Source organism: Microtus ochrogaster (genome assembly GCF_000317375.1).
Source record: "Microtus ochrogaster isolate Prairie Vole_2 chromosome 14 unlocalized genomic scaffold, MicOch1.0 chr14_random_1, whole genome shotgun sequence".
Classification (NCBI taxonomy): Eukaryota; Metazoa; Chordata; class Mammalia; order Rodentia; family Cricetidae; genus Microtus; species Microtus ochrogaster.
Window position 1 is genome coordinate 31,308,414 of NW_004949096.1, and position 24,437 is coordinate 31,332,850.

The 24,437-nt window shown below is 44.9% G+C and overlaps 1 protein-coding gene across 1 annotated transcript in view; it reads left to right on the plus strand.

Annotated features, from left to right (window-relative positions):
* Positions 1-2,635: 2,635 nt before the first annotated feature.
* Positions 2,636-24,437, plus strand: part of Sqor (sulfide quinone oxidoreductase) — a 40,313-nt gene continuing 18,511 nt past the window's right edge. Inside the window, exons 1-3 of the mRNA XM_005364384.2 lie at positions 2,636-2,703; positions 18,878-19,128; positions 21,360-21,530. Coding sequence (XP_005364441.1) covers positions 18,895-19,128; positions 21,360-21,530 — 405 coding nt within the window. The 5' untranslated portion in view covers positions 2,636-2,703; positions 18,878-18,894. The remainder of the gene's footprint in view (positions 2,704-18,877; positions 19,129-21,359; positions 21,531-24,437) is intronic.

Here is a 24,437-nt window from a genome sequence, read left to right on the forward strand (position 1 = left end):
ATTTTTTAAGGAGAAAAAAGTAACACCGCCAACAAAAAGAAGCTGTTCGGGCTCTGTGATTTTTTTGAGCTTCCCCAAGTCAGGTTCTCTTCCCTGGCCACCATCACTGTGGCATTTGGGGAAACCTTTCTAACAGCCTCACCCCAACCCAAGGTGTCCACAGCTGATTTCTTGCTTGCTACCAAGAGTGCTGTTTGGAATGGAACACTTTGTATTTGAGATACCTGTGTAGACACTTGACAACCAAGAGCGCTGTTTGGGATGGGGCCCTTTGTCTTTCTGCCTGGAAAACAACTCCATCTTCCCTGGCACAGGTGGGGAAATTGACTGCCCTGTAACTCATAGCTGTTTTCGTTATTTTACAGGCAGTTTGGTTGTGAGGAAAGCAGCAGTCTGAGAGAGACGGAAACTCCCTTTTAAAGGCCACATGTAAAAAAGGAATCACACTCTCTGTGTTTCTGTTCACTTCCCTTCTGGTTAGGGCACTTCCTGGTGGTCGGGCAGGGCAGATGGCGTGTGCTGCTAGGTCCAGAAATCCCCGCCCCCAGTTCCCAACCAGTCTCACAGCAGCTGGAGACGCGTCTCTTTGGATGGGTAACTATCACAGCTAGGAAGGTTTGCTGGGGCGGAATAAGCCACTTCTCTAGCTACACATTCACCCAAGGAAGCTGTCGCTTCAGGGATGAGGGCGGGGCTTGCTTAATGAGCTGCAAGCAGGTGCCTTTAAAGCGGCACACCCTCAGAATCACTCTGCCTCACCTTTATTCCAGTCTTCACTTTTGACTTCCTTTTTCCCATTCTTTATTGCTGCTCATTCCTGCTGCCTGCCCTCCCTTCCCTAGCACAGGTCTGCATGGTTTTCCAGGGCCTGTGTATCTCCTTTTCCCTGGATCTTCTTGAATAGGGGTTTGTTCCTCTGAGCCCCTGCCCCTCCGTCACGTAGTTCCAGCCTCCTGCCCGCCCTCGCCCGCCCCTTTGCCCTCTTACCATCCTTTAATATTTCTCTTAGTTTTCCATCTCCCTCACTGCACACTCTTTACTCTGGGAACTTCGTATGGGCAGGAATCGGGTGTAGGTCCAGACAGCAGCCATGGTGCTTGCTTGACACTCAGCAGGTAAAGATTAGAATGACTTGGCTGGTGCGATAGCTCATCAGGTAAAGGCGCCTGGTTTCTAAGTCTCATGACCTGTGATCCACCAGGAAGGACAGACAACTTCAGAAAGTGTCAGGGCACACATGGACACACCCACACATAAAAAGTGAATAAAATGCAATAAAAATTAAAACAGAATGGCAGCGGAGTCAATTCTCGGCCCTCACTCTTGATGTCTGATAGGCCAGTCCCAACTCCTGCTCTCCCTGATGGAAAGAAGGGTCTTGGGTGAGATAATAGAATGATACACAGCTACTCCAGCGTGTGGGAACGGTTTAGGTCATACCTATTAGCGCCATTCTCCAGCCGCCAGCATTAAAACACCCTGCATGCAGATAGCCCCTTGCTTCCTTCCCTCCAGGGCTTCTTCATGGGGAAGGAGGAAGAGGAGTAATGGAGAGTAAGGTGAATCGATTTGGAAATGTAATCGATTTGGAAATGTGTGCGTGTAGAGCTTTATTTTTGTCAAAACTTTGGGCTACAATGTTGGCATTTAGAAGGTGGGAAGCGGAGATGGCAGCCTCTTGTAGTGTGTGGAGTACCATACCACAGTGATCTGTCTGTGCCCAGGCCTGAACAATTTTACTGATGCCTTGTCCCTTGCCTAAACTTTCAAGTATGTGAAACATTTTATTGGTAAAAATAAAGTCAGTTTTAGATAAGATTATGGCAAGGGTTAAGACATTTTGCATAGTCTTAATACACCGTTTCCAGCAATAGATCTGTCAGTAAAATACAGATTACATTTTGTTTCGTTTCCAGGTTCTTCACCTGGAAACGGTCACTGCAGATAGTCACGGAGGAGGCAATGCTGCAGGGGCAAGCAAGTGTCATGGGGTGACCATTAAGCCCACAGTCTGCATTTATAGCCATGTCACCAGATGTGAAGGTAGAATGTTTGAAATAAGAGGCTCAAAAACTATTAAAATGCACAAAACCAAACAAGTGCAAAAGAAACATAGTTACACTTTTTTTTTTTAAGCTGGAGGGATTTGCATTTTCTTTGAAGTTTTTAAAGCTGAAACGGTAGCAACTTTGGGGACCACAGTTGCTTTTAACACATGGGACCATGGGCTCTGGCTTGTAAACCTTAAAACAGTTCATACAAGAAGGGGCGGAGTCGTGACCAGTCCAGCCACAAAAGTACAACTCCCCAGGTCTAGCAGGTTCCTGGGGAAGGCAACCGCACGGCCATGAGTGGTGGTGGCTTTATCTGCACCACCGGTGGGAAAAGCGTCTGGGCGGCACCGGAACAGTCGGGAGGCGCGGGGTGAAACTGTGGCCAGGGAGTAAGAACCACCTATGCCTCAGGTGACCTTGCCTGCTCCCCGGAGCGCGCTCCGGGTTCTGGACTGGGCAAGGCCCGGGGCGGCCTTTCCTGGGCCAGAGTGCTTGTTCTGGGGGTGGCGGCCGGGTTCCCGGCCTCCGCCCCCGCCCCGCCCCCCGGCCACCCCTTTGTAGCCGGGCGGGGCCCCAGCGAGGCCCGAGCTCCAGAGCCACTGAAGTTTCTGCTGCGCCAGCGCTGGGGCCCACGGTGTCGCTCAGCCCGGTAAGATGCACCCCACAGAGCTCAGGCCCTGGACCCTGGGACGCTGTCACCCCTTACGTGCCGCTTGCTGTCTCCGCTCAATCCCAGCGCTTGGGGGGCCGCTTCTCTTCCTTCCCAAGTCCTGACTTCCACCGCTTGAATCGCCCTGGTCTGGGACTCAGTTCGTGGACTCTAGAGCTTTCTGGGCAGTGGCCGAGCCTCAGCAATGTGGAGAGGATGGCCATGGCACCCTCCCCAGCACAAAGCCCGGACCTATGGTCTCAGTGCGTGGGAATTTCAGGAGCGTTAGTCCCACTTGTTGCCTGTCACTCAACCCTCAGTACCGAGAGCAGCTTGCCTGCACGGGTTGAAAAGGGCAGAGAGGCAGGGGACGTGCCCCAGCGCTGGGGGTCAGAGGAGGAGCTCAGGTCAGGGTGATTGGCAACTGGTGCAAAATGGGGAAAGACTCTTTGGTAGAATCTTTTCATCTTTCTTTTACTTACCCGAGTTCCATCCCAGCTTCTAGGACTCAGACTCTAGCAGAGCCGGCGACTTTGTACAGGGTTTTGTAAACCCAGGGTTCTGACTCATTATTGTGTCAGGGTACCTTGGGCAGTTTTGAGTCTGGGGAAAAACGAAGGGCTCTTTCTCAGAAAATTTTCCTTTTTTTTCTTTAAACTTTATTATTTTATTTCATGTCTATGGTTGTTTCGCTCGCATGTATGGGTGTGTGCCCAATACCCATCAGACTCCTGGAACTGGAGTCTGGATGGTTGCCAGCAGTCATCCGGGTGCTGGGAACAGAGCCCCAATCATTTGGAAGTAAGTTCTCTCTGTAAGAGCTCATAACCACTGTCCCGCCTCTCCAGCCCCCTTCAAAAGACTTTAAAAGCACAAAATTAAAAGTAGACCATGATGAAAGAAAACAGCTGCTAAAGAATTAAAAGAATATCATGATGTAATGTATGTTTTTTTAAAAGGCAATAGCCACTTCAAGTTTGCAATACTAGAGAATATAGAATTCAAGATAATTACACCTCCTGTAATGTAAGAAAATACTTTTTAAAAGGTCACAAATACTGCTAACATTGCTGTAGCTGGCTGTCTACACAATACTGGAAAAATGTTCAAGTTCAAGTAGATGGCAGTGAAGGTAGAGATTTTTCTTTCATACAAATGAATGGGCCCCAATTTAGACACCTTGTTAGTAGAGAGGCAGCTTGGCTCCTGGGGCTTAACGCTTCCTTGAACCTACCATTGTGCCCTCGAATCTGGGTTTCTTTGGGCCTCTGCTTCACATAAGGAGGAGAAAAAGAAAAGACCACCCGCCCCAACAAAACAAGCCAGACACCTCCCCGTACCCGAGAAGCACCCCAACTGAACTTGATGCAGAAGGATGGCATCTCACCATTCCAGACCTCCTGTTTCTCTTCCCGGTGTTGGCCATTGCCCCTGTGTCCCCTACTCTGGTACATCAAAGGTTTGCTGGATGATTTGGAGACGGTAGCTTGTTATGCTGGAGGCTTGGGAAACCACTGTTTAAAACGAACAGCTTCTTTTGAGCCTGGCAGAGCAACTCCATAAACACACTAGGACTTGGGAGAGCAAAATGCAAGTGAAGGCTCTTGGGTCTGTTGTGAGTCGGTGCCCTCTTGACAGGAAAGTGGGATTCCAGGAGTTTCTTTTGCCCATGTGTAGGCTTGTTAATCAGATGCGTTGTCATATAGGAAATGTCTTGTAAAGAATGGAGACAGAACCCATGACAAAGGCATTTCTAGATACACATCTCTTCCCTCTTTTTTTTTTTCATCCTGCTCCTCACCCATCACACAACTCTTTGGAGATTTGGTAACTAGGAGAAAGAATAGTAATTTACTAAAATTACCAAGACTAAACCTACTAATGCCAATTGAACCTCTGTTATAGACCCTGAGAACTTTCTATAGAAGTGTTGGTTCTGTAATTGGTCTGTGTGTCTGTGCGCATGCATATGACACTCGAGGTGGATAAAGGGCACCCCATTCTTCAGCTGTCTAAGTTTGGGTGATTATCATGTGATTTCTCCCAGGCCCTCAAATCTAAGCTTGCATTAAATAATAGAGAAAGGTCTTTAAGTTCAAGAGAATTCACCTTCTCTTATATTCAAACAAACTTCTGAGCTCAAAGTGACCTACCTCTGGTCCTATAGCCTCCATTTTCATACTCATAAAATGGGGTCAATAATTCCCTCTTCAGCGATTGTTATGAGAAATACATCAAGTATACTTTACACTATCCCACACATATCAGATTTTCCACGAATGATCCCCCCATGCATTTCTTATGCCTTGGACCCTTCACTTAGCCATAGCTTCTTCCCAGAGAATCAGGGTGCTTATTGGTGCAGAAAATGGGATGTCTGGCTTCCACCCTGATTATATTGCAGGCCAAGTATTTAACCTAGACATTCTTTGCCACAGAAATTCAATCTGAGAATTCAGTAGACAAATATCCACACCCACCTCAGTAGACAAATATCCACACCCACCTCTTTCTCTTCCTCATTGAGACGTGAATGCAGTTTAGGAAGTAAAGGGGCCTTTAACCCGTCTATCCCAGCCCTTTGTCCCAGTGTAAGGGAAGCATGAGCTCTATCTGGTACCGTCTGAAATGTAGACCTGGGTGTTCTGACTCAGGGTATGCCCGCAGAGAAAGCTTCCTAGTGCATGGCTAACTGTGCCATCAGGTCCAGCTTAGGAGAGATGTGAGCTCTTGGGGAATCTGACAACCTGTGCCTGTGTGTATCTCATTGTGTCCTGACTACCAAAGGATCGATTTCAGCATCTAGGGTCAAACGACTGATATATAACTTGTAATTAAAGATTCTTTTCTCATCAAGACTCTACAAACTCTATTCCAGGTAATGGTAAGTCAGCGTCATTGGCCAGTCTGTTTACAGTGACACTCCACCCTTCTTCACTTTCTTGCGTGTACGTTTGAATTCCAGTGTACTTTGGCTTGATGAGTAATTTTATTGTGATCATTTTAACGATTCAGGAAGCCAGGTGTGGTGGCTTAAACACCTATAAAACCTCAACATTTGGGAGATGGAGGCAGAAGGATTAGGAGTCCAAGGTTATCCTTCTCTTGGAGGCTTTCCTGGACTACATGACAGCCTGACTCCTCAACCACCCATTCATTCATTCGTTCTTTTGTCCGTCCGTCCGTCCGTCCGTCCGTCCGTCCGTCCATCCGTCCATCCATCCATCCATCATCCATCCACCATCTCTCCCTCTTTCCATCCATTCACCCATACAAAGAAACAAATATCAGGTTCAGGAAGTCTGGTCCTCCGCTGACCCTTGCTGTGTGACCCAGTTAATTGACTGGAGACCTTCCTTTGCAGAGGGTCTGTGGCTCGGCCCATGTGGGTTTGCACAGGCCTTGGATAGGAAACCTGACTAGAGGCCTGCTGTGAACCACACTATAGAGGAGTAGGGAGTCATTTGTTTTTATTTATTGTGCGTTAGACTGTGAGGACTCAAGCCCCCTGGCAATTAGGAAATGTAAGCAAACAGAAAACAAGGCTTATTTATTTTTCGTATGCTCCAGTCAAAACCCTTAACTTTCATTTAAAGCAATGCAGTTCATTGATGCACAGTTTCCCTTTTCGAAGGCAAAAATCTTTCCTTTATGCAAGTATTATCTTTGTGTTTTTGCTTTTTCCTTTGTGAAATGGTCAGCTCTATCATTATAATGCTTGTTGTGATTATAAAATTATAAAAACACACAAAAATATAACAAAGTACTTAAGCTTAGAGGGAATTTCTCAGCAGCAAAAGGAATCACTTTTTCATTATGAAATCTTCATCAAGACTTTTTTTATTTCCCTTTTTATATTAGAGATTATAGTTACACTATTCTCTTCTTCCTTTTCATCCCTCGAGCCCTTCCTTTTATCCCCAGGACTCTATCGTTTTGTGTGTGTGTGTGTGTGTGTGTGTGTGTGTGTGTATACTCAGTATGTACAGTGTATGTATGTTTTCAGGGCTGACCATTTAGTGTTGGATACAAGTTGGGTAGGCAACTTGTATGATCTTCCCTGGGAAACAATGTTTCTTCCACCCATAGTGTTCCTTAGCTGCCTAAAGTTTTTTGTGTAGGGTTGAGGCTTTGTGGGCTTTCCCCTACCCACTTACAGTCTATTGTTGTTCTCTTGTTCAGTTCATGTTTAGGCAGTCAGGTTGGTGAGACTTTATAGGGGCAGCTTCTGCCATTCCTAGGAGATGCAATCTCACAGCAAACTCCTTGATCCTCTGGATTTTACAGTCTTTCCACCCCCTCTTCTGATATGTTTTCTGAGCCTTATGTGCAGGAGTGTTTTGTAGATGTAGTCATTGGGACTGGGCTCCATAACTCTGCATTTTGATTGGTTGGGATTTTCTTTAGTGGTCTCCATCTGTTGCAAAGAAAAGATTCTTTGATGAGGGCTGCAGAGTACACTTATCTGTGGGTATAAGGACACATGCTTAGATTATTAGGGAGTATGTTGGTTTAGTAAAGTAGTGGTTGTAGGTTCTCCATGGAGCTCCATGACTTTACCACCCAGGGTAGCTGGCTAAGTTTCCAGTACCAGGTACAGTATCCTTCTTGTGGGGATCTTCAATCCATTTAGAGAGCTGATGATTATCACACACCAAGCTATGTGTGCTGCTACTGCACCCTTATGGACATGGTTCCATGTGGCTGGTTGTTGTTCTGGTTCATAGCTGGGTAGGACTGTTGCTAGCTCTTAAAAGACAGCTCTAACAGTGCTCCTTGGAGAGTGGCTACAGGCCTTACGAAGTGTTGCATGCAACTGTTTCTTTTTCTTGGACAAGTTAGTTCTGGTCCATAACTGGAGCGCTTGCTTCACAGCTAAATAGTTAAGCAAATGCCCGGATTGATTAGAGCCCACATAGAGTCCTAGCATGCAGGGCTTAGTGGAGATTGCTTCATTTCCTTTATTTGTTAACAATACAGTAATCCAGTTCCTGTATATGCAGGCAGGGCCAGCCCAGCATTACTCAAGAGGAGGCGAGCCAAAAGCAGGGGCGAGGCCCATGTGATCCCTTCTGTATCCAAGGAGCATATGCTTCGGACCTTTGCTTCTCTCTGAGTAATCCCATAGGGTTACTTTTGTCTTTTTTCATCACACCCAACCCAACAAGTAGGTCTAATGTCGTGGTTCAAACCCTTCCTCCTTTAACCCCCATAACTAGCTGTTTTCCTTCATCATGTCTCATGTTCAATTTAATTCTTTCCTGCTGCTGAGACTCAACCTTTGCTGGTGCCCAGAGTTCTGAAACAGGCACTCAATGGATCATTACATTCCTGGGCTTTGCTGTGAAAGTAGACAGACTCTCACCGCTTCTTGTCTGTGCCTAGCACAACGCCTGGCAGGGAGTAAACACCTGGGAATGCTGACGTTAACTAAAGTTCTCCAATTCATTCTCCCAGTTTCTCCATCTAAATTCCATTCCATTAAGAACTTCCAAGGCTCTCACTGCCATTAGCAGGGCACAGAAGCTGAAATCCAAGCTAGGCAGAGCAGGTAACTTTCATGACTCACTCAGGCTGGGTGGGGCAGTAAACTGGAACCCTTTGTAGGGTGGAGATGGCCCCACTGACCATGTAGCTCCAACTAAGTGTTTCCCTGTGTGAATGTGGGCTTCTTGTTGTCAGTAAGACCATAGGGTTATGTTTTAGGAGATATTTCTAAACATTTTCACATTGGCAAGTAATTCAGAATTTAGGAAAACATAAGCTGAATGAACAGCCTAGTCTACAGGCATGGACTTTGGTTGCTGCTTTATCAATGCTGGCTGGTTGACAGTGGTTGGTTCTAGATTAAGCTTTTGTTTTAGTCAGGGTTCTCTAGAGTAGCAGAACTATTCTATCATCTATCTATCATCTATCTATCTATCTATCTATCTATCTATCTATCTATCTATCTATCTATCTATCTATCTATCTATCTATGATGTATATGGAAAGGGAATTTATTAGAATCACTTACACTCTATGGTCCAGCTAGTCTAAAAATGAATAGAAAGTCTAAGAATCCAGAAGTTGTTCAGTCTATGAGGCTGGATGTCTCGGCTGGTCTTCAGTATCTGCTAGAGCCCCAAAGATGTAAACTCTAATGCCAGTGAAGGAATGGACTTGCCAGCAAGACATGAGCAAACAGGCAAAGAGCAAAAGCTTCCTTCTTCTATGTCCAGCAGAAGGTATGACCCAGATTCAAGGATGTCTTCTGGCTTCAAGGTCAGGATCAAAGGTATGGGTCTTCCTATCTCAAAGGTCCAGACTGGAAGTGGATTCACCCATTATAAACCAAGCAAAAAAACTCCCACAGGTTTGTTCTCCATTTCTAGGCTGAAGTTCATTCCAGATGTTGATAACCAAGAACAGCCATCACGGCTTTCAACCCTAAATGTCAGGAACATAGACTCGTCCAGTTCCCCTCTCTTCCCAGTGCACATCTCCCTAGAGCTGCCCTCCTTTTCATCCACAGCTAGTTTCCATTCCAAGTGAGTCTCCTTTGTGAACCTCAACCTCAGCTGTGTAAAACTAGCTCAGCAGGCCCTTGACATAACCTCCCTGTTCTGCTTACATGATTCCTTTCTTCTTGGTTTCCTCATTTACTCTCAGAGGCCCTTTCCATTTCACATCTACTCATTTTGTTTTATCTGATTATTTATTTGAATTTCAGGCCCTTATCATGTACACTCATTAAATGCAGTAGACTAGCAACAGACTTACAGGACTGTAGCTAGGTTTATTGTTTCCTCTGATTAATTTATCCCCTTATTGTCAGATATAGAAATTTATTTCGTAAAAGTACTCACCAATGAACTTATTCCTTTTAGCAAATATTTCTGAGCTTGTTCATTGTAACAAGTGTGTTAGTTCCAGGGACTAAAAGCATCGGTATTCCACAGCAGGCCCAACAGAGCTGAAGTGGAATATAGTATGTGTAAGCTTTCTGCTCTCTGCCTAAGACTGTGTCCTCCTGAAAAATGTGTGGTCCCTGGCTCACCTTCCTTCCGCTGGAGTCTTATTATCTACCCTATCCTTCTTGGGACTTGCTTGTGGGCAAGCTTCATTTCTTTTGACATTTTGATGCATCTCTTCTCTCAGAGAGAGTGAACCTTCTTGTTGGTTTCAGACTCCAGCTTTATGGACCACTCTGTCACTCCTGAAATTATGGAGTATCTGGGCTCTTCTTGCCATTCCCTGGGGCGCTCTGGATGGTTAGGTAGACAGGCAGAAAATCTGTGCTTCCTACCAAGAGAGTAACATCAAGCTTTTCAGCTATGTCCTTAGGAATAGTTGTCAGGAAATGCTTGTATCTTTATTTTCCAGCACATCTGCTTTAGACTAGAGGAAAGAGTAATGAGATTAGCTTCCTCCCAAAAATCTAGTTTCATATACATCTTAGTCTTAACTGGAGTGCTATTTAACTTCTTTTGAAGGATAGCATCAGTATCTGTAATTGGAAACAATAGTACTCACCTCTTGTTGATTTGTTGTGGGGATGAGATGACATCTGTGTTAGTTTTCTGAAGCTGCTATAGCAAACCCCAGACTTTGCAGCTTAATGCTACATACCCGCTTGCCCCCTGCCCCCATTCTGTGGCACTCGCAGTGGAACTCCAGCATGTGTGTGCCGGGCAGTTGTTGCACCAATCAGCTGCAGCTCAAACTCCAACAGCAGATTTTATTATCTTACAATAGTCTACTTCAAAGTTCCAGTACAGACCTCCTAGGCTAAAATCAAGTTTCTGGCAGGGCCTTGAACTTTCTGGAAATTCTGAAGGAGATTCTGTTTTCTTCTTCTTTTTTTTTCTGGCTTCTTTAAGTTGTCCACATCCTTGGCTCATTATCTTCACCCTCTGTTTCCAAAGCAGTGACCTTTTATCTTGATGGCCCATGATGGTAGCTCCCTCACTGCTGCGAAAGTCTCTCCGTTTTGAAAGGATTTAGAGGGTTAAAGCGTGCTCACCTGGCTAATTCAAGGTAGTCTCTTGGTGGAGATTTAGAAGCTTTTCCAAGGTGAACTGTGTTTTCCTCTGCCGCTTTCTGAGTCCTCACTAAATGGATTTTCAACACAGTGTATGACATTTCTATCACGCTTTCAATAGTGCAATGGCTATTCTTGGTTGTCAGTTTGACTATAGCTGTAATGAACTATAATCCAGAACTGGAGGACACACTTGTGATCTGGATCTTGAGGCAAGAAGAAAACATGCCTTTGATTCAGACCTTGAGGCTGGAGGGTACACCTTTAATCTGGGCCACGTGTTCTTCTGGGAGCTTATATAAGGACAAGGAAGGAGGAAGGGTTTGCTCTTCACCTGCTTACCCTCATCTTGTCAGCAAATCCATTCCCGTTGTGGGGTCCTAGCACATACAGAAGATGAGCTGAGACACCCGGCTTCCTGGGCCTGAGCAGCTGCTAGATTCTGGGACTTTCCATTCACAACTAGCCATTGTTGCACTGAATCCTGTAAGTCATTCCAATAAATTCCCATTTATTTTCTTTAATATCCTTTTAAAATCTCCCTTTAGCTGGACCCAATCAGAAGTCAGAGGACAAGAGAGACTGACGGACAGGGCTTGGGATGGGAGGGTAAGAGGTGAATGCTTGGGAGGGGGTGTGGCTCTAAAGAAAAATGAACAAAAAGGTAAAAATGTTCTAGAATCATTGATATTTGATTTGACTCATGTTTATGGCATACTTTCAATACTTAGAAATTAAACTAAATTGTCTAACATTAACAAAAGAAAACCTTTCCCTAGGGATAGGTCCACCTTCTACCTGGCTTGTATTACCAGCAGCTGCCAAGCTCTTCTGTTCCCTCAGCATCTGAGGCTGATAAATTAAGAGTGGGGCCAGGAAACATCTTTTTTCCCATCAGCCCAGATCCTTCCTAGGTCCTCAGTGAGTCCTCTGGGAACATTCTTGATATTTCATGCAATTCTATTTTTCATGAAGATCATTATAGACAATTAGCCAAACAACATGTTACTTAACACATCTACTTTTATGCAGGGAATGGACCCTGTCAGTTAAAATATTGATTATATTTCCTGTGTCTCACTTTTGAAAATTCAGCCCCTGCATGATTGCAATGAGCTAAGGATAGGTCAGAGGCTGAATTTGCCCGTTGATCTTACACCTTGCAGAGACCTCAGTCCTTAACCAGCTTTAAGGAACACACCTGGCTGGCGTGCCAAGGTCAAATGGTTCAAAGAGTGTGAAGGTTTCCCTTGGTGGAGAAGACACGCCAGGTTAAGTTCCCTGGAGTAGATGGTGGAGTGTGACAGGGGAAAGCAGCACCAGGTGGCAGATCCTTCTAGATTAATTATTGCATTACAAAGTCAAACTGTAGCTATGTTATGGAGCTGCAAAAATTTGGCCCAATCACCCATGTAATTACAACATTTTTCAGTAGCATGTAATTAAATTGCTTTTTAAATGCCACCTGACAGCTCCACACACATCTAAGGAGGAGAAGCCTAACAAAATTCTGTTCAACATGTAAAGTCTTTCATCTGACTGAGCCGTTGGCACGCACATCTTAATGGAGGTGTATTAAAATGCACCCAGAATTTGTTTTTATCAAGTGTGGCAAGCACCACAGATCATGAGGTGGCTGCCCTGAAGGAAGGCATTTTTTTGCCCACAGTTCTCAGGAGACCAGAGGCACAGCAGGCCATTCAGGAACCTGTGGGCAAGCAGCTTTGTCAGATGATAGACATGGGTGAGGAGGAACGTGAGCAAAAGCCGATGTCATGAGGCGAGGCAGGTAGAAAGGCTGAGTGGATCAGGACCGACAGCTGTGATCATGTCCCTGCACCCTGGCTGCAGAGGCTGCTTCTGAATGCCCGGTTTCTAGTGCCAATGTGATGATATGAGGACTGTTGCCTCATGGGATGTAAAAGCCAGGCAGACAAGGTGGCTCGGACTCTGTGTTCTTGATTAATGTCCTACAAGTTATGCTGGCAGGCCAGACCGTCTCTGTCTCCAGAAGTTAGCTGGGCCTAGGACAGACAGTCTTTCTAGGAACTAGCTTGGTCTCAAAATGTCAAATGATCACAACCACAGAAAAAAATACTGTAGCTAATACAGTAGGACTCAGAATATCGTCAGGAAGGGGAAGCAGTCAGCTGCCTTGTTCGTACCATGTCTTTCACGGTATGTGTTACCTGCAGTACTTCAGGTAAGATGGGGTTGGATGAGGGAGCCATCTGTGAGGCAATTCTGGGCATTTCCTTACAGGAAATATAAATACCGTTATTCAATAGACAGGTACTGTTTTTTTTTAATAAGCATTTCTTTGTGTTTTCCTGTTTAATTCTGTCTTGAGGAAGTTATTTTTGTGAAGAGATGTCAATAGATAATGGCAGCTTTAGGACTGATGTGATTGTGGTCCAGGTCCTCCATACCTGGACACGACATCGAGCCTGGTTGCGTTGTGCAGTTGAGGACTGTGTGTTTCATGTGTCTTAGAACCTGGAACTCAAGGGGATCTCAGCCACAAAGCGGTACAAGGTAGTTTAGTACGGGTCTGTGTGGGTAGTAAGAGCTGCCGGCTCTTGTTTTCATGTTCCATTTGGAAGTGTTCAGCCATGGTGGTCAGCTAAGGTTGGCCACGTGCTTTTTGAAGCTCCAGGAAGTGTGGGCCAACCTGGGAAGGCTTGAGAAATTATCTCAAGCCACACAATGAATCATGTATTTTTTTTTCCTCAAAGGCTGAAAGAGCCAAGGGTTGACTCCAAGCTTGAAGAGTTGATGGATCTTACATCAAGAATTCTGTAGGTAATTCTTGCTGAGATGCTAGCTCTGTCTGAACTCAGCTAGGTGTTCTGGCTGCTCACAGCCCAGTGAGAGGCATGTCAAGTGACATGAGACTCAGGACCTTTGGACACAGGCAGTCGGTCCTGCTGATTTAGGAAGGGCCAACTGTGAGAAGGTTGCCAGTAAGTGATATAAGTAGAGATATCCAGGAAGCTGCTGACCCCTCAGCCAGCAGGGGTTTTTTACTGTGTCCATGTGTCTATTTCCATCTCTTGAAGGAGGCACTCAATTGATTTAGGACCAACTGGGGAATTTTTATCTAGCTTAAAAGCATGGTATCATTTAATTGTAAACGATATTGAATGTGCCACTTGCAAATGAAGGCACAGTTAGCCGTGTTTATTGATTTGTTAAAGTGTGCGTTTCACTTAATAAGAATGCAGAGGAAAAGTGGCTGCTTCATTCTGAAACCCTGAGAGTTGAGACACTTATCAGACTAACAAGTGCATGGGTTCCAGACTGTTTTGTGGGGAGCCTGCGAAGTTGTGTTAGGTTTATGCTCCCTTCTTGCTTTGTTATCGAGGGCTTTCCATTTCTTCTCTGTTGACTTCAGGGACGAGTTTGGCCTTTCTTTCTCTTCTCTGTCTTCTGGTTAAAACTGTGTGGCTGCCACTCCCATGACTTGTCTGATGTTCTGGTTCTTGCTTTAGATTTGGTTTAAGTCATTGTCAGACATGTGTGTTGGCTTCTTAGTGTTTCCTGACCTGGCTTCTAACACCAAATATCTTTTTTGCTCATCAATACCATTCCATTCTTTGATACCAATAGAGTATTTAAAATATTCAATTAAATATTTATATTAACAGTAAGAGTTCCATGCTCAGCCACACGGACCGTCTTCACTTTGGATTCCCGCAACGAAAGATGGCCCAGGTGACTCACATGTTTGTCCAGTTGACACAAATTCAGAACTTCCTGTGATCACCCTGAAGGTTTGATAATTACCCAGAACTTCTCATGAAACTCAGGAAACCACTCACCTGGCATTTACTAGTTTATTATAAAGGATATAACACAAGAATTCCTGATTAGAAGGTATTGGGAACACAGCACTTCTATGCCTTCTCTGGATACAGCACTCTCCCAGAGCCTCTGAGTTTGTAACCCTGAGGAAGTTCTTAGAAGCTTATTCAGGATTTTTACCAGAACACACTCTACAGCCCCACTGCTACTTCTTCCTTTTTGTGGCTCAAAATCTCAACCCTGTAATTGTAATCATGTTTGACTTTTCTGGTAACAAGTCCCATGCTGAGTCTAGAGGTCTTACCCTAAATCACCCCAATAGCACAAAGGCAGAAATTATTAAGGTTATAGGAGCTTTGAGCTAAATGTCACACATGCATGCATGCATTCACGCACACACATACATGCATGCATGCATGTGCACACATATTAGTGAACTATAGTTCTAAAGTGAGATCTTAAATATTATGCTTATGAATATTTCCGCTGGTTCAGGCTTTCTCTTCTTCACTCACAGAGCTGGGTGATGGCTCTGGATTCCCTGATCTGATGTTACATGGCTAGAATGATGGAGGAAGGTCATTGGTTAAAAGGTAAAGAAACTGCTTGGCCCTCATAGGTTAAAACATAGGTGGGTGGAGTAAACAGAACAGAATGCTGGGAGGAAGAGGAAGTGAGCTCAGAGGCCATTCCCGGGCAGATGCCATGAAGCAAGCTGCCAGGTCAGACATGCTGAATCTTTCCCGGTAAGACTGATGCTATACAGATTATTAGAGATTGGTTGATTGGGATATGAGAATTAGCCTGTAAGGGCTAGAGTTAATGGGCCAAGCAGTGTTTAAAAGAATATAGTTTGTGTGTTGTTATTTCGGGGCATAAGTTAGCTGGCGGCCGGGGTACCGGGGACGCAGCCCCGCCGCTCTTATTACTACACTAGAATAAAAAGGATGTGAAGATTTCAAGTATGTTAGGGCATGAGCCATGCCCTTAGTAGATGTGTGGTTTTGGAACTGCGTGTTTGAAAGGAGACTATGGCTTTAACAGCTGGGGCACCTTGCTGTTCATTAATGAAGTTGAAACAGTGAGCTTGGAAGGCGTTTCCCTAGCTGTGCTGAGCCAGAAACAGACTCTGGGTAAACACTGAAATTAAAGCAGAAATGGCTCTCTTGGCTGAGTGAGGGAAACGTTTGTGCAAGTTTCAAAAGAATTGAGGTCAGATAAATCAAACTGGAGTGGCTGAGAACCAGACACTTAGCTCTGACTTCTTTTGGGTTGCCTAAAAAAAATGAAACAAATGAAATGAAACAAAACTCTTCCCAGGGAGCTAGCTGCAGGGTGAGAACAATGGGAAACCTTTCCCCTCGCTGGGAATTCATGAACAGTAATCTTTTCTTCCCATTTAACATTATCATGCAGACACTGTTTTGTTGTTTCTGACTGTCAGTTTTCCATTCCTGTGACAAAAATCTGAGGTCATGTAATGGAGGAACGGTTCCCTTTGGCACTTGTTTCTAGGGATCTCTGTCCATTGTCACTTGGCCTCACTGCATTAGGCCCTTGCTGAGGCAGAGCACCAGTGTGTTGTGCAGGACTGTTCACCTCATGGTGGCTAGGAAGCAGAAAGACAGGGGTCTGTGTGGAGGACTTAGAGATCAGGGTTCCAAGGTCCTCTTTGGGGCCATGCCTTCTGTTACCCAACTTCCTCCAACTAGGTTACACTTCCTGGGCTACCACCACTTGCCAATAGTGCCAATAAGTTAAAGACCAAACTTTAACACCTGGGACTTGGGGGATAGTAAAGACCTAACAGGAACGTGCAACATGCATCCCAGCGGCCACACGTGTCCCAGGATACCTATGAATGTGGCCCAACACACTTGTAGATGACAACCACACATCACAATGTCAAAAGGTTAGATACTCCTGAGCAGCCACGGTTGGTCAGTGTTGATATACGCTTGTCCTGAAGATCATAGATATAGAATAACGGAGGGATTTGAAGTAGAAGTCCTGGCGCTAGACCAGTCTGCCACCTTCGGGCTGTGTGACTGGAGAGATTCACAGATACGCTGTCTGCCTCAGTCTGGTCACCTATAAGTTAGGGCAATAATGGTAGTCGATTTGCAAGTTCAATGCTGGCAGAAAAGATGTCACCAGTGTCGCTTATTATCATCAAAATGGATATTTTATTGCCAAATATGTATTCAGTAGAACATTTATAACATACAGAAAACCAGAAAAAATCATAATCACCCAGTATTATAAAACCCAGAGAAAGAACTTATTCAATATAACCTTTTGGCTATTTTTTCCTTTTAAAATATATTTTCTCTTACTTTGTTGGGGTAACATATATATGATATGATATGATATAGTATGTTTATTTGTTTTCCAACCTTAAGCACTTGATATATTATTTGTACACATTAATATTTTAAAAGATCTCATGACTCATTGTTGTAATTATGTAAACCCAACCTTTCCTCCATAGTTGTCATTTAGAACACTCTCTGTCTCCATATAAAATCGGAGAGATCAGAAATTAACTCAGTAGAAACAGTTGAGGGCCAGGACTGGCTCTGGACAGAGTGGAGTCTGCTGTTGTTTGTCGCAGGGTGTCATCAGTAGCCATCCACAGACTGTTCGAAGAGGGCTGGCTACGTTATGAAAAGTACGCTAGAGATGTCTTTGTAACACTTTTTTCTTCTTCCGTATTAGAAGCTACTTCCTTATGCTTGATCCCAAGAAACAGAAGGCAGGGTGGAGGGGTAGTTGCATTGCTTTTACCCTGGAGGCAATGGTGTGTGGGCCAGCTCTTCTTTCTGTGGGTCTCGAGTTTGGAAGTTTGAGGAATATTTGGCTTCACCAAAGCTCTGCAACTGAGTTAACACCAATTAAAACTGGCATCTGCTTCCACCCCATCCTTCTTTTCTCCAGGGTTTTCCTTTCTTTCCATCTCTTGATTCAGTGTTCTATAGCCCCCCAACCTCTATGCCCCATTCAACCTCCCTCGTTTTCAGTCTGTGGATGTGGTATAATAGGTCATCTCCATTCAGATTTTGGTGGCTAGGAATATTACTCTTCAGGGAGTGTTTGGGTTTGAATAAAGGCTTCTTGGACCCTGGGTTGAACTCACAGGGCTGAAACCAATAGGGACATTTGGGGCACCATAGTGACTCAAAGCTTAGACCTTTAACTCATACAAGTCATTGATGTCCTCCATGCGAGGCCAGTGCTTTGCACGGAGAGCATAAGGCCAGCTCTCTAGAAGCTTCACTGTTCTCTCTGCTGAGGAACTGACTGCCCAGGGTGGATGCTCATTTTCCTAACGGGAGGAGCGTCTCTGAGAGAATCTTAAGGAGGAGTTGTTTGTGAAGTTGATACAACAAAAGACCATTCAGCAGCAGGCTCAGATTCTTTACATAAATTACAGCTTTATGATCTTTATGATACCCAATAGGGCTCCTTTTATGGCTTGTATTAATCATCTGCTTGAAATTGCTCCAAATATTGAAGGGCTTTGCTTGTACAGCTAATGGGTTTGATTTGACTTTGTTTCCCTGGGTAAGCAAAGCCTGGGGACTGAAGCCCTGATTTCCATGACCAGAATGAACTCTGAGTGTCAGAAAGTCAGACTCTTATTTTACTGTTGCTCTTCAGGAAGGTCACACGTACCCTTGTGGCAAGGACCATGACAGGTCTCTAGTTGCAGACCACTTTCGTGGGCTTAAAAGCCAAGGAAACATTTGAGTGTGCTGAGAGAATGGAAGAGAACTGGAGAGAAACATACGGTGGCCTAGATGGACAAGGAGGCAGAGACAAATGATTAGTGAGATTCTAAAGGGGGAGCCAGACTGGAGAGATGGCTCAGTGCTTAAACGCACTTCCTGCTTTTGTAGAGGAGAGAGTTCATTTCCCATCGTCCGTATGAATAGCTTGTATCCACACATAAAAGACTGACAAGATGGCTCAATAGGTAAAAGAGTTTGCTACTAAGACTGAGGACCGAGTCAATCCCCAGGACCCATGTGGCAGAAGGAGAGAATTGACCCCCACAAGTTGTTCTCTACCTCCGCATGGGCACACATATGAGCACAAATAAAATATAAAAGGGCAGGGGTCCATCTCTCAAACAGTCCTAGATGGCCCAATCGGCAGAAAGGGAAGGGAATGCTGAGCCAATAGGTAGCCATCAACCCATAGTTTGCAAGAAGCCGGCTTCCCAGAAGGAAGGCAGACTTCAGCAAAGACAGGAGGTCCCAGAACTGATCCGATGCCAGCCTCCCCTTCCTCAGGCCATAGAGTGATCTTTCCTTGGTGCTCATAGTCTCCTCTGCTTCCTTTCAGCCTGACCTAACCTGGTGATGGCCCCACTGGTTGCTGTTGTATCCAGTCCACGTGCGCGGCTCTTTGCCTGTTTCCTCAGGCTGGGCACTCAGCAGGCTGCACCCCTCCAGCTGCATACAGGAGCCTGCTGCACAGCCAAGAACCACTATGAAGTGCTGGTGCTGGGCGGGGGCAGCGGGGGAATCACCATGGCCAGTCGTATGAAGAGGAAAGTGGGAGCAGAGAATGTGGCCATTGTTGAACCCAGCGAGGTAAGTGTCCCTTGGCAGGTGTGACAGTGTGAATGTGTTAGTCTGTGTGGGTGCATGGTTTTTTACATTTTATGGTTAATGCTTTTCCTGGGCATAAAAAACAAAAAACAAAACCAAAAACAAAAAAACAACCCAAACCAGGAGGTGGTGGGGATCTGGGAGGAGTTTGGGGAGGGGAAAGAATATGTTCACAATATATTGTATGAAAGATTCTTTTAAAATAATAACAAAATAGCACTGGGAGAGAGTGGAGGGTACCTGAGAATGAGATAAGATGGCTAAGCCTTCTGGGTCCCTTCAGTTCCAGCCCATTAGGGCTGCCACAACAGGTTACTACAGCATGCGTGCTTCAAACAGCAAACACGTGTGCCATCACATTTTTTGAGGATAGTAGTCCCAAACTATTGACAGGGTCACACTCGCTCTGGAGGTTGGATATGAGAGAGCAAAGGTTTCGCTCTGCCTCCCCTCCTAGATTCTAACAATTAGGAGCAATCAGTGTCAACCCAGGTTTGCATCAACACTTGCATTCTTGGTGTTTGTCTTGGTAGCCTCTGGGTGTCCTGTGCTGTGGGAATTTTCACCTTGGGGTAGGCCAAGGTTAAGAAAAGTATACCCTGTCCCCATAGGACAGTGGAGAGCAAGTCAAGCACTGTTCCCTGGAAATGGTTTAAGATTGCAGAAGCTTCAGAAAAAGTAGTCAAGACTGTTGGTGGTTTGCCTGTTGTTTCCCCAAGGAGAAGCTAGGTGTGAGCCAGCTGGGATCTGTCTGTACCTGTGGTAGAAGAAAGCCGCGTGGGCCCAGTGCCTGTTTTGAGATAGGAGGGTAGGTCAAGAAAGACATATTCCTGTTTTGTCAGGGAATGAGACTCCCCTAGGACATGCTACAGTCATTTCAACCCAGGAAGACCACCTCAAATGGCAGTGGTCTGAGAGCTGTATCAGGTGGCTGTCTTTTCTGGTGCTTACTGTATTGTGGCTGACCCACAGTGGGTCTCCCACGGGTGCCTTTCTTTACAATGTGTATAGCTCTTCTGGGAACTGAGCGGTCATTTCTCCCACTAAAATTCTCACTGGGCTGACCCTGTTAGCTTCGAAGATGAGACAGGATCAGGCACCTTGGGGGTGGACTGGCTGTAGGTTTGGCAGTCATCTCTGTCCTGCCCTGTGAGAAAGCACTTGTGGGACCTTTCTTGACAGAGCCTGCCATACTCAGGCTCTGGATGCCTGCTGGGCCTGATTGCTGGCGCTGATGTTTGTAGACTGGGGGAACCCTTGAGCTGCTGTTTTTCTTCCACTTTCTGCTCAAGATGGACTTGAAATCGATGAGCTCTCACAGCTGGAGAGCTCTGCCCTCCTCTTTCGGGATCACAACCACTATTGACCTTAGGGAGATTTCAAACTAGTCTTCTGTCTCCTTTACCACCCTCTGAGTTCCAGGCTGCTCTGGCCAGCCAGACTGGCCAAAATGCCGAAAGCATTGTCACAATATGGAGAGTTTTTGGTTTCTTAATCCGCCCAAGTGAATGAACTCATTAAATGAACCTGCCCTGTTCCCCGAGACTAGAGCTCTAATGACTAATGAAGTTTAAGAATAGGCGACCGGAAGCAAGAGTACTTCACAGACCATGAGAACTTATTTATGTTTTGTTTTATGGATAAGAGTATGGTACCTATTGGATTTGTGTGTAGAACCCTAGAGAAAGGAAAAGACAAATGGACCAGAAGCATCTATAGTCCTTTGTGGGAACATAGTTTGAAGTTAGCGAGGTTTTGATGACCCCCCAGAAATGCCAGTGAGCTTTCTAGACTTGTTATAATCTCCACATTCTTTGAAGGAATCATGCATTGCTTCTGGACCTAATTTTTCTTTCCATCTGTACACATAAGTTATGTGAATAGATAGATAAATATGATCTCTCTATATATTTTATATATGTAACACATACATAATAAACACCAAGTCGGTTTTTAGCAGTGAGAAATTGTGACTAACCCAGTGGTCACTTATCATTTTTTTTGCTGGTCTTGGAAGTATTCTTGGTTGGTGATCTTTTAGAGTTAATATATGAGAAAACGCAACAGTAGGAATTAACCCTCTATGGACTTCTCTGTGTGATGCTCTAAGGGTCAGGAGGGACTGATTGGGAGTCTAGTTGAGATAATTTAAGCTAAGACTCTTTAGATGAGGCTCAAATGGAAACAAATCTCCTCAACACTTTGTTTCTCAGAGACATTTCTATCAGCCAATATGGACATTAGTGGGTGCTGGTGCCAAACAGTTGTCCTTGTCCGGCCGTAACACAGCAAGCGTGATTCCATCTGGTGTGGAGTGGATTCAAGACCGAGTGGCTGAGCTGAACCCAGACAAGAACTGTATCCGCACAGACAATGGCAAGGAGGTAACCGTCATGGCTGTTGGGCTTTCTTGTCCCCAAGGGGGGGGCATGATCATTCTCAAGCTGCAGCACTCTCATGGTAGAAGATGGCATAGGTACCCATGTGTGTATTTATATCTGTGTTAAAGATGCAGAAAATGACAGTGTGCAGTAACTGGAAGATAGACAGAAAGCTGAGTGGCTTTGAATTAATAAACTGAAAGAAGTATTTGTTGGACACCTACTATGTGATATGGCGGGCCTCATTGGTTAGTATAGAGTCTTGTGACTGAAGTTTTGTTGAACAAATGCTATTTCTACACATTAAAATAGCAGGTGCATTTTCCCCCTTTCCTTTGAAGTAAGCTAGTATTTCTGACTGACATCCGGTTTTTCACGGGAGTTGAGTATTGCAAAATACCCACACCAGCATGGTAGGGGCACAGTTAGGGGAGTCCTGTGACTAAGGTTTATCTCAACCCTCAGGGGGAAGTGATTTTGCCAGAGATGAGGTTCAGAAGTGCTTAACACTATTTAGATATTACTTCCTACACTAGACCTACAGGTTTTCCAATAACCGTTTCCTTCATATTTGATGGAGTAGTTGGGAGTACAGCGGTGAGACCACAGGTCCACTATCCAGTATCCAGCTGCAGTTTGGTGTTCTCTATCTGCTTCTGAGCCCAGAACAGCAGCTGCCAGCCACTTCTCCAGGAAACTTACTCTTGCCACAGGCCCCTGCCAGAGTTTCCTTAGCACAGAACCCATGATGCTTTATGGCAGTGGGCATGTTATACAGAAGACATGCCCTCCTCCACTTAACAGAAGACATCTAGAGGATAAAGGTTGCATCTTCTCCTTGTAGTCCTAGAACTAGTAAGGAATTCACTAATGCTTGCTGGATGAGTAGACATATAAGCAAACATTGTTGGTTGCTTGAGAAAAATAGACTCTTATCCAAGTAGACAGATAATAACATCCATACTTATCTGTATTCTGTGCCATTCAGAGAGTCAACACCTTGCCATTCTGGTTCTGTAGGAAATTCAGCCACTGAAAGACATGAGAAGTGACAGGAAGCCTCAGGTCTCAGATGATGCCCTGAAGGGAAAACACAGGAACACTGTAATGGAAAGATATATTGTTCTACGTGTACCGTGGTGGTTTTATCAAAGTGTAGTATTGATTATTTGTAAGGCCTGTCTACGGACAAACTTATGGGAGGGAGGTCATTAAGGAAGAATAAAGCCTAACTAGAAAGAAAACAAAAAGCAAGTCTTGGCCTTTAGAATGATTTTCCAAGTGAGCTGACCCAAACCCCAAGAAGCTTTAAGCTTGTAAACATGACTTTTGAGCAATGGTAAAGAACAGCATAGACCTTGCCAGAAGGCCTAATATGGACAAGTATCCTCATTTCATACATGGGATTGGGGTGTGGACAGGGTGAGAGATCCTGACACTAAGAACCTAATAAATCAGCAGCTAAACCCTTGCAAAACTCCAGGCCCACCTACTAAATAAATGTCACACAGTAATGTAGAAACAGAAGTGTGCCAACATGGGTTCAAAGATGACAAACCTGCCTTCAGCCAGTGACTAAGCCATCCTGGCTCGTGGTGAACATGCTGCCCATGTTTCCTTTCCCTTTTTAAAACAGCAGCAACACTTCTTGAGCGTGCACCTGGCAAAACACTGCTCTAAGTACTTTACAGTTTCCTGTTCATTGAGTGCTCAGAGCAGCTCAGCGTGGTAGGCACTGTTCTCATTTCACAAATGGAGAAACTGAGACATGGCTTCCTTACAAATATTGACAGCATACCTTCTCTGCCCTAGATGTCATTCTGGAGCCTGAACATCCAAGGATGAGCAGGACGGAGACTTTATCTCCTCCAGGAACTCTGTCTGCTGAGATAAGGGTTTCAGATAACCATACAAGAAATTAGTGAGCCACAGCATGGCAAGAGGGAACCAATCAGGTTTGTCAGATCAAGAGAGGCTTGCCTAAAGTGAGCCTTTCTAAGTTAAGGGCCAGAAGGCGTCAGTCAGGGTGAGAGGTGGGCACTACAGGCAAATGCCTTGGGGAAAGAAGGAAGCAGAGACATTGGAGGAAACAGAAGCCAGTATGGCTGGAGAAAGAGGGGTAAGAAGGAAAACACTTAAGTTCAGAGAAGAATTAAGGCTTGTGGTCTAGGAAACAGACTGCTGAGGCAGGAGTGTCAGGGACACAGTCTAGGTCATAGCAGTGACCAAGTCCACTTCCATCTAGTGTCTATGGCAGGAGAAGGTAAACTAAGAATAGACTGGTTTGGTAAATTGAATCAAGTTTGCTAAAGAACTCTGATTAATTTATGCAATCTAAAGAAAGCTTTCTGAGGACATGTACGGAATTAAAACTTGAACTTAAATGAGGCCATCTGTGGTGAAAATTGCTAACTGGGTGGTGACAAGAATCATAAATCCAAGACTCAGACATAGTGGGAGGATAAACTGAAGCCAACAAGATATATCCCGGGAGACCTTCTGTATGCTACCAGCGTATGCTGGTACTCTGCTCAATAAAGTCCTAGAAGAACACCCTACCAGATTCACCAACTTCTTCAATAGCCTCGAAACAAGACCCTACAATTTCCCCAAGTTTCTGAGCCTTAGAAGTCACAAATGGTGCATGGCCACAACACTTACTAAGACACTTGTTCTCAAGAGATGTAAGACACTGATAATCTTCAAGATAATGAACCCCACTATAGAGACTGGGGAATTCCAAGGGGTCTACTCAATGAGGCCTGCTTGATTGTACCAAGGAGACATGTGTGGTATCATGGAGAAGCCTCTTGACCTATGAGCAAAGATTTCTAAGTAAACAAGCCATGCACATATGTGCACAAATATTTACTTTTTTTTTTTTTTTGGTTTTTTTCGAGAAAGGGTTTC